Raw genomic sequence first — 10,417 nt, 5'->3', positions numbered from 1 at the left:
CTGCCCACATAGTTTGCTGCTCCTGGACATGGCCCATGGAGCACATGGTCCTTGGCAGCCCAGAAGTTGGATAGCCCTGATCTATACTGTGCTTTAAAAGATCTTTAAAAAATGCAGCGCGCAGCGGCAGGAGCTGCTTCCCAGGATGAGCTGCTGCTCCATCCCCCCACCCACCCTGCCCTGGTTGGGCAACACTTGCCCCAGTCCTATTCCCACATCTCCCTCACTGTGGGGGCCCTTCCCTTCCCCCTCTCCTCTTCCACCACACTAGACTCACCAGCTGCATGTAGCTCTTCAAGCTGCTGGGCTGGTATTGGAAATTGGATTGATACTGGCCAATATGCCTCCTTAAAAATCAGCTATCAGTATCGGCCCCAAAAATCTCTTTTGGTGCACCCCTACTAACTAATGGTGTGGCTCTTCCCCGCTTTTGCGCACACTTAATTTTATGAACCTGACTTAGTCCTACTGAAGTCAACAAACCTAAGCTGCACACACAAGTCTTGGCTGGTTTGAGACCTAGTATTTTTAAATTTGTGCTGTGTATTGTTTTTGTAATCCAGGAGCATGCAGCCATAAAACCACTGATCACCTGTGCAAATTGCTACTCGTCTCGTTTTCATCCAATTGCCAGACTTAAGAAACAGGTCTGTCCATTTGCCTGAAGAGTGCGTTTTATAGTCTTTAAAATTTGGTCCAACTGTTGTTGTCTTTTTTTGATTGTTACTTTTCTGAGGCAAATTAAATTTTAACCCATTTAATTGGTTAATTATCTCTTTATGTCTACAGTTCTTTATATATTAAGATTGCTTATGAGTACAGTACTCTTGGTGATTGGGAGACCCATCTTCTCCAGATCACCTTGTAGTTTCAGTTGGTCTTCATGGGTGCATCTACACGTGCAATTTAATTCAAAGCAAAAAAACCTCCTAGGTGCCACATTTGAACATGTGCCTGTAATCAGAGCACGTTATGCCAGGTCGGAGCAGCCCCAGCTGGCATGGGGCCTTCGGGTTCAGCCTGCCAGCCTGGGGCTGCTTCAACCAGTTCAACATGGTGCGGAGAGGGTGGCCAGGGCATGAGGGTGCTCTAGTGTGGAGCTAGCTGGCAGGCAGCCCCCACACTGAAGCACCGTCATCCCCCAGCCAGCCATATCAGCATCTGCCTGTGCATTGCTGCGCACTAAAAAACTCCACTGCAGGGTAGTATTTGTTTGTACAAGTGCTAACCTGTGGTGCAGTTTATTTGTCTACTGCAGTCTAATAGGTCTGTATGTGTAGATGCAGAGACATTTACTACAGAAGTAATTAAGCAGCTCTGCAGCAAATGTCTTGTGTAGACACCCCCTTGGGTATTTGCTATGCTACTAACAAACCTTCAGATAAATGTGTTGATTAACTGTAAGTTATGTTAGTAGCCTCTGATACAAGGCATGAAGCAGTTAACTTCTGTCTTGAGATGGTTTAGTGGATCTGAAGTCTCTGGAAACCCTAGACATTTTGAGTTTAGGTTATGACTAGTAAGAGGTATCACCATATGAAGATCAACTAATGTTTCATCTTTGTGACAGAAGCTGCTCCTCAGTTTCTTCAGAGTTCTTAGCTGATTAGTTTGGAAACAAGTCTGAGAACTTCATTAAATCTGGTCAGTAGTAGTTCCTGACTTCATTGCACCTTATAAATTAATGAGGATGTGAATTGCAGCCTTATCGTACTGATTTAATATTTACATAGCTCGGGAGAAGAAAGAAATAGCAAATCCTTTGTTCTGCATAATTTTATGTTTTTTCGCTCTTGTCTTGAATATTCATGCCTTAATTGTGAGAACTGAACTGCTGACTGACCAGAATGACAGTGGAGAAGTTACTGTAAAAAAGCCCTCTAAAATTTGATGGCTGTTTCAAGATATTTTACATGAAGGTATCCTGTGAAAAAATGCCCCTTTGTTAATATGTCATTTTACATTTTTGTGTTTGTTTTTTTTTTAAAGGTGCTGAAGTGTATGAAAAGCATTAACTCCTGGTCTGAGCTTCCTGTAGTGTCTGAGGAGCAAATTCAAGCAATTACAGGGTATACCTGATACTTTAAAATAGTAGTAGTATAAAACCGTATTTTTTGTAAGGGCCTTTGTGTACCCCATACCAGCTGCACACTAAATTTTGAAGCAAGGCTTCCTGTACCCTGAATTAGCCTGGCATTCTCTAGCAACAGCTTTTAAGTTAAGAATGGGAGTAATTATTGAATTAAAACTTTAAAAGGAATAGTCCCATTTTTTTAGTGGCCACAGGTTAGTAGCCTGGCTCTTGGGGATCTGTCTAACCTAGTGTTTATCTCAAATTTATTGGTTGCTAATTAAGTTTAGGGAACACCTTTTCGGAATGGCAGGTGCATATACAAATCACTGGAGATTATCTTAATAATTGAGTTTGCTTAATTTTTAAAACGCTGATTTTTTTTTTTTTTTTTCCATATTCTTGTCCTTGGGTAAGACACTCACTCCTGCATTCCTGTAATAGCTGGTCCTGGATCTGGGCACGAAATTTCCTTTCCTTTGAAAATTCTTTGTAACATCACTTCAGAGGTAGATGATATTGTAGCAGAAAGAGTGAGAATGGTAGTAATTTTACTATTTTTGTAGACCTTATTAACTCTTCTACTTAAACTTACAGTATCATGATGAAAAAGCATTTTATATTTGCAGAACTTATGTAAACTACTACAGAACAGAAGCCATGTTAGAAATGGGGAAAGGTAAATAGGAGTCATTACAGCTCTGGTGAAACAATTTTGGGAAAATGACCAACAATGGCTTTTTTGAGAACAGTGCTTGGGGACAGGGATGTCAGGAACCAGAGAAATTAAGAAATTAGAAAGAGTTTTACATTAATTTTGGGTGAGAAATGATGAATCGTGCTAGACAAGGCATTTTAATAGGTCATTTCAAGGTTAATTTTGGTAACATTGACAAGATGATGGGACTTAACAGTGAGCTGATGTAGAGAGAGACCAGAGAAGTATAAAAGGTAAAGTTTTGAGCATTTGAGAACTCAGCATTAATAGAGGAGTTTGACAGAGAATGGGAGGTAGTAGAGAGAGAAGACAAAACAAGCTGTTCCATTTTGAAGGAATAGTTTCAGTGTATGGAATATGTGAGCAAGCCTGGTGAGTGGAGAAGGAAGACTAAAGTATTTGGTGTAAAAAAATGAGCTGAAACTATGCATCTTGATAAGATCACCTGATGTAATATGGAATATTATGTAAACAAAGGAGGAAACTGAGCACAAGCGCTTGAGGGTTGCCATCAAATTAGTGGCTCACTTCATTATCTCTCCAAATAGACATAGAAGGAGATGTGAGGAAAGTAAGGGACCACAGGAGAGCAAAGAGAAAGAGACGCAGTCAGGGTGATGGGCTGAGATCATCAGCTGTGAAAACAAAAGATTCATTCTTTTTGGAAGAGCTTAAGTATGTATAATGATTTGGAACCTTACCACCACACTACATGGAGAGATTGAGAAATATTGTGATTTGACAATGAAAAGGTCATTAATAATTTCAAAGACGACCATTTTGGTGCAGTAGAGGGGACAAAAATAGTTATACAGGAATCCAAGAACATGGTACATCAGAATTGAGGCTATTTAGTCTTAGTGTTTGGTATGCTTTAGGATTCTAGAGAAGAAAATAAGGAGTTGATTATTATAGAGTATGGGGAGGCTGCTTTTCTAGATAGAGGACACCAAAATGTGCATGACATTGTGGAAAAGGAACTGAAGATTTAATTGCAGGATGGTAGTAGGCTTTTGAATAAAGTGCTGGCAAGAAATTCAGTTTAACACACACAACGCAAACTAAGGCCACATACAGACATTCGGTTTTGCCTGGAAGAACAGTAACTCTCCCAGGAGAAATCAGAACTCCAAGGATGTTCAGGATTTTTCTCCTGCAGCAAAAATGGCTGTTCTAGGAAAAAAAAAAAACACGTGGGAACAGCTAGGGTTAAATCAGTCCCTGGGAGGACTGTACACATTCCCTTCTGAGGGAAACCACGGCATAGTCCTCAGCATCCCTTGGTGCTTTGTTTCTGCCCTTCCTTTCCCATCTACCAAGAGACAGTGTCACTTGCTGGACTCTGCTCCAGCCAAGCAGGGAGCAGAACATGCCCACTTCACAATCTCACATTGTGCTGCAGGGGGATGCAGGCTGACTTTAAGCAGTCTCAGCCAGGCAGTCAAAGCTGCCGTGTACACTGCTGGCATCGTCTTAAACACACTGAGGAAGTCTACAGAGCATGCTGAGATGTGTGCATGGGGGCCCTCTGGCTGCACCGTGTCAACACTGCAGGCTCTGCTCTTCAGGGGCTCAGCATTTAAATGTCTGTTCGGGTATCTAAGAGTAAGTTTTTTCTACAGGAAAATGAACCTAGATGAATTCTCTCATCATTTGAATGTGTGTGTGTATATATATCGCACTCCGCATACATTGAACACACTATTTTATTCTTATGTAAAATTGTGCAGCTAATTTTGTTCTTTGTTTTTAAGGTGCGGGCGATGCACAGAAATGCAAGAACTAGTTTCTCTGATTACTGAGATTCTCTCTCAGTTGCAGCACCATTTGCCCCCAAGTTGCTACATTTTAGATGATCCATTAAATAATCTCCTAACTGGGGAGTAAGTTTTAATGTTTCTATTGCTCTTGTGCCAACTCCTGAATACAATCTAGTTTTGAGAGTAAGGGGCATGTGGGACAATAATGAGCATTCACTGTAAAAGTGCTTCCTTCAATTGTCTATATAGTATCGTTGTAAGAAGTATCTTGTATATCTTTATGGTATTATCACTAGTTCAGTCAAAAAGTCTTTTGAGATTCCACTAAGAATCCCCTCCAAAATGAAAGGGAGGGGTGAAGAATACTGCTATGATTATGACAATATTTTTGTAATGTGGAAAATTTGTTGGTATTAGAAGTGGGGAAAGTAAAATTGTTACAGATGCACATAATTATTAATCATTAGTACATCATTGTATTATCATGTATTAATATATCATTTATACAATGATTTATCTTAATTTCCTTTAATCTGTTGGGATGATGTATAACATCCTGCACCAGAAGTTTTAGTCCCATCATAGTGGTTGGCACTTCAGTGAAAATGGCTACTACAGTTATGGAGCAACCAGCCTATATTTCATGAGATTTAAATATAAAATCTATCTGCGATTGTGTTGTTTCTGGTAGAGATTTCTGAAGCTGTTAAGTATAACTAATGTAATTTATTTCAGTTCATATTTTTAAAAGTCCCACTCTCTGTAGTTGGTAATATGTCTTTCCTGTTTTGAGCTAGTGACATACAAAGAAAATTTGTATCTTTCTGGGTCTTCAATAGCCATGTTAAAATGAACTGGCAGCTTTAATTGGGTCTGTGGAAGATTTAACTTTTGAATTTGGTATAATGCTAAGTATATTTGACATTTGAGGCAGCCAACAAGGGTGCTAAAGGGGTAAGTGGTTGCATAGTGTTATAAAACAAAATTGTTCTTTGTTCTCATTCACATCAGGCTTACTGCATGTGGGCAGGATAGTGTCTTGAAGATGCCACTCTGCCTTCTGGCTGTCAATCTGTCACTTTCCACAACTATTAAGATGCATCTTGAAGAGCTTCAGTATTTCAGTGCTTTAATACTCTTGATGCTTTAATACTCTTAGGCTGCTTACAGATGTCAAAAAAAAACAAAACAAAAAATGGCACTTACTCTGTACACCCCTGCGCCGAATCCAGCACATGCCCAAAAGAGGTATTGCATTAGTTGGACCTGGCTCACCCAACATCTGTAGAGATCATGTGCTTTCATGGGGCTTTTTTGGTGCTTTTATTTAATAACTGATTGAATAAGGTTTAGATAAAAGCATCAAAAAGCCCTGCTGAAGCACCCAACCTATGCAAATGCTGCAGAGCCAGGTCAAACTAGCATGCTGCTGCTTCCAGTAAAGTGCCTTTTTTAAGCATCTGTAAACAGCCTTAATGTTTTCTGCACTCCACTAGGCACTTGTAGCCACTGTCTGTGGTCAAATATCAGTATTTGGGGGTTTCAGTAAGCCATTTTCTTAAAACAAACTAGTTGAATTAATGAAGTAATGTGACCTATTTAGTACTTACTAATATGCAGAACTCTTTATGTATGCTAAAGCTATCATTTTACTGTGTTAGTGAAGGCCAGTCTAGCATACTATGGATTGTAAACAGTGACTGTTACGACTTTATTTTTAGGCAAGTGAGGTCTAGTCTTCATTTTGCTACTCTATCCAGGGTCTTGTTTCTGTTTCTTAATCTGGTGGGTTTTCTGTGGTAGACCCTAGTTTATCATGAACTGAAATATAAGGGCTAAGAGGCAGCCTTGCCCCTATTCACTAGAGGACAGTACACCTTTTAAACCAGGTTTGTGTGTGTTGGTGTTATTTCTCTGGCATGGGATGGGAACCATCTATCACTGGGAGTTGGAAATGAATTTCCATAATGTAAGAGAGAACACAACCAGCCACTCCTCATACTAAACAAATCTTTGTTTTGGCAGATCATTAGGAAGGGGAGTAAATATGTTTTCCAGAGTATGAGTTACAATACTGTAGCTCCTGCTAGGTAATATGAATGTGAAGTCCATTAATTTATAAATTCGGCTCACAAAAATTGAAACACTAAGGAGTACTTTCCATTTTGCAGATTACTGACTGAGCTTTGTGGTATGCAGATTCGCACCCTGTACTGCCCACGGTCGCTCCTGGAAATATTGGTGGTACTCCGTCAGATAGGTGCACAGTGTCATCAGGTGTCTGAACAAGTTATTGTTTGCACTGAAATGAGATATAAACAATGGGTAAACAAAACACTACATTCTCGACAGAGGCATAACTATCTACGAATGTTAAAAAGGTGAGTTACTTTTTTCTTTTTTGGAGGCGAGAGGTAGTTGCAAATATTACCTTTGTGTGTCCTTTTGTTATTTTTTTTAATAAAAAGTTTATCTTTAGTTAGGTTTGTGTATTATGTGTACGGTTTCCCATAACATTCATGGTATACTAATATTTGAGTGGCACACAAAACTCATGTGGAAATGATTACTGACATTTTTAACATTGTCTGCTGCCTGGCCTTGGAAAATAAAGTTGCGGATAAAAAGGTCATTTAAATGTTTGGTGGCTTTGCAAATTTTTCCCTCTTTAAAAACAAAATCTGTCATTTGAGTTTCATCTAGAGAGGCTATTAGAACTAGGGGTGCATCAATAGACATTTCGGGGGTTGATACCAATATCCTATTTTTAAGGAGGCATATCGGTCAATACCAATCCAATTTCCAATATGCAGCTCTAACTTGAAGAGCGGCATCCAGCTGGTAAGTCTGGTGTGGTAGAAGGGGCGGGGGGGTGGCAGATCAAGGCCCCTGCAGTGAGGGAAGGAATGGGGCTGGGGAAGGTGCTGACAGCCAGGGCAGGGAAGAGCATGGGACAGCCACAAGGGGCTCGTCTGGGGGTTGTGTGGCCCCTGGATGTGCATGGCGCAGGGCAGGCTGCAGCTGTGGGCTGGTGCTGGGGCTGGCACAGGACAGAGGTGCAGCTTGTCGGAGGGGGGCGGCTCGCGCTCCTGCACACGGCTTGTCCAGTGCTCATCTGGCGGTTCCCACCATTCATCCAGGAGGGCATGCGGGAGGGCAGATTGCCCCTGGGAAGCCCAGCCCTCCCCGCCTCATGCAGATCCAGGAACACGTGCTCCGCCCTGCCCCCCGCGCCCTCCCGGATGAGCAGCAGGAGCCGCCAGATGAGCAATTGATGAGCAGTGCGTTGCAGCCTGAGTTGCACCTCTGTCCCACATCCAGCCTGGCCCCTGCCCCAACCCTAGCCCCACTGTGGGGGCCTTGATCTGCCTCCCCATACCCCTCTCTTTTCCCACTCCCCCTCCCCTTCTCCTTCCACCACACCAGACTTACCAGCTGCTTGCCGCACTCCATGCTGCCAGCTCTGCTCCTCACTGCCTACGTGCTGCGCTGTGGCTACACACATGCACAGGCATTTATCAGACAAATTATCAGCCACATCAGGCCAATTTCAGATACAGAACATTTTCCTTATATTGGTGCCGATCCGATATTGGACCGATGTATTGGTACGCCTCTAATTAAAACTTAAGCTTTCACCACCTCCTCACATTTTTGGAAAAATCATTTAATCTTTTGGGACAAAAAGCACTTAAACACATTAAGCCTAAATGCATGGTTATTTCACAGTGCTGCCACAGAGCACAGTGCAGGTGATTTGTGTGCCGTAACTTTAGATTTCCATTCTTTAACATAGTTGGCTTTTTCTAGGTGATTTTTTTTGTCCTTTGAGTTTCTTGGATGTTCAGTGGTTGTCCCTGGAAAAAACTGCTGTATGTAAAAATGTACACGTTAACCTAACAAACTATCATGTACTCTCAACTTTAACTCCATCTTAGTATATTTTTTGTCTGGAAACCCATTTAGCTCATTTTTCTTTATTTTGTAGATTGTTTATACCTATGATCTTGGCTGTATTCTTTCCTAATGAACCTCTCAGACTTTCTCCTTCTCCCACGTTCCCCTTTATACTTTTTAAGGTAAAAAAAGGGGGTATCTGAAGAACAATTTTGTATTTGTAAAATACTAACAGTAAAAAATGTTCCCTATTTCTAGTGTTAAATTTCTGTCTCCTGTGTTACGGCTGATTTTAGTGTTGGTTACTCTGGAACTAAACAACATCCACGCTATTTGTCAGGAGAATCCTTTTGAATATCAGCAGTATCTAAAGTGAGTATATGGTGCTTTCTGTACTAAAATAAGGGAGTAACATAGACTCCTTTCACCCTCCTTTGAATAACTTTGATCCGTTTTATATATCCTTATTGAAGCTAAGATTTAGCATGTGGTTCAACAGATGGTCAACCTTTTACTCCCATGATTGTGGTCATAATTTGAGTGGATGGTAGTACTCACTCAGAGATGTCTGTTTCTAAAACAGTTTAGGTATTTGCATTCTCAAAACTTCTTATTGTCATGCATTCCTTTACAAAATGAATACTAATACATAGTGTAAGATACTAGGGTAAAAAAAGTCATAATTTCCACACCAGTATTTAATGGAGGGCATAGGTATTATGAAATCTTTGGCTGCCAGAGAGGAGTTGTAGGGCAAAAAATGCCACCAAATACTTTTCCATGATACTACATTTTTGTGGGTAATGAGATTTAACTGCAGTTCTGAAAATTATTGCTTCCTGATCTCTTGTGTTGTTTTTGGTTTTTTTTGTTTCTTTGCACCCGTGCTTGCCAGAGAGAGTAGGAAAAATGATGTAGCAATGATCACTGGGTGGTTTAGAGATTTGGAAATTGAGAGGAAGGTAGTAACTCCAAATTGGGCATTGTCAATGTCTATCACACTTAAAAAAAAAAAAAAGTGTCTCTTTATGATTTTTTTCATTTGTTGTAGGTCTTTAAAATCGATCTTGCAGTATACTGAGAACTTAGTGACTTATACAAGCCCAGAGAAAAACAAATGGGATGAAACTGGGCAGCTTACCTACAGAGCCTTGATAAAAATGAAGACATTCAATGAGAGAAAGCTAACATTAATGCAGTTAACTACACAAAAGAAAATGCCTTGAAAATGCTTGGTTTTTAAAGTTATATATGTCTAAATTTAATGAAGTTAAAATTCTTGGGACAAATTTTGGTCCTTTGTCCTGTTTCTCTTATCAAAAAGCCTTTCAAAACAGAATTTGGGATTTTAACATAGAAACACTGTTGCTGGTAATAGAGTTCAGTGATCACTTTTCCTGAAATGGAACATTTTGCCAAGGGCAGCAATGAGGATTGGACTGAAATCTCTCCTAAATGGTTTGAGATGGACTTTTTTAAAGAGTATTATGTGATTTAAAGCTTTTTTTATTTTATTTTTTTACATTGTACTTGAAAATGACTGGGAAGACGATTGGAATGAAAGTTTTGGAAAAAATCTTTGTGTTTGTGGAAAAAAGAATATCATTAGCAAGTGAAATATAAGGACACTGAAATTACCCCAAACACTACCTGTTCTCTCTTATACTTTGGAAAACATAATCAGAAACTCAACACTTGTTAAAACAGTTATGATGGAGAGTGCTTCCTAAAGTTCTGTGGTGCTGTATTAGTATAGAAACAGGAAAACTGTGGTCCCTGTTTTATTTATTTATTGATTTTCTACATTGGAATACAGCTGTACCCAGCACTTTCTTTCAGTGTTCTCAGCTTTAAAATATTAAATATATGCTCACTGTGTACACATTTTTGGTTAGTAGTTTAACATGGGGAAACTAGCAGATACAGTAGAAGAAAAACTATAAATTATCAGCAAGGTAGTGTGATATACAG

The 10,417-nt window shown here is 40.0% G+C and overlaps 1 protein-coding gene across 3 annotated transcripts in view; it reads left to right on the top strand.

The window, feature by feature from the left end:
* ERMARD (ER membrane associated RNA degradation) overlaps positions 1-9,978 on the top strand; it is a 66,159-nt gene extending 56,181 nt beyond the window's left edge. For 2 of the 3 annotated variants that reach the window (XM_019527301.1, XM_019527300.1), the window contains 6 exons: positions 564-647; positions 1,990-2,069; positions 4,544-4,672; positions 6,721-6,930; positions 8,705-8,818; positions 9,498-9,978. In XM_019527301.1, coding sequence (XP_019382846.1) covers positions 564-647; positions 1,990-2,069; positions 4,544-4,672; positions 6,721-6,930; positions 8,705-8,818; positions 9,498-9,672 — 792 coding nt within the window. In that variant the 3' untranslated portion in view covers positions 9,673-9,978. The remainder of the gene's footprint in view (positions 1-563; positions 648-1,989; positions 2,070-4,543; positions 4,673-6,720; positions 6,931-8,704; positions 8,819-9,497) is intronic. The other variant, XM_019527302.1, reaches the window with a different exon arrangement.
* The last annotated feature ends 439 nt before the right edge of the window (positions 9,979-10,417 follow it).

The sequence above is a fragment of the Gavialis gangeticus genome, unplaced genomic scaffold (assembly GCF_001723915.1).
Source record: "Gavialis gangeticus isolate Ggan-Ray unplaced genomic scaffold, GavGan_comp1, whole genome shotgun sequence".
NCBI lineage: Eukaryota > Metazoa > Chordata > Crocodylia > Gavialidae > Gavialis > Gavialis gangeticus.
Note: the sequence above shows the minus strand (reverse complement) of the source record. Positions and strands in the feature narration are given on the sequence as shown.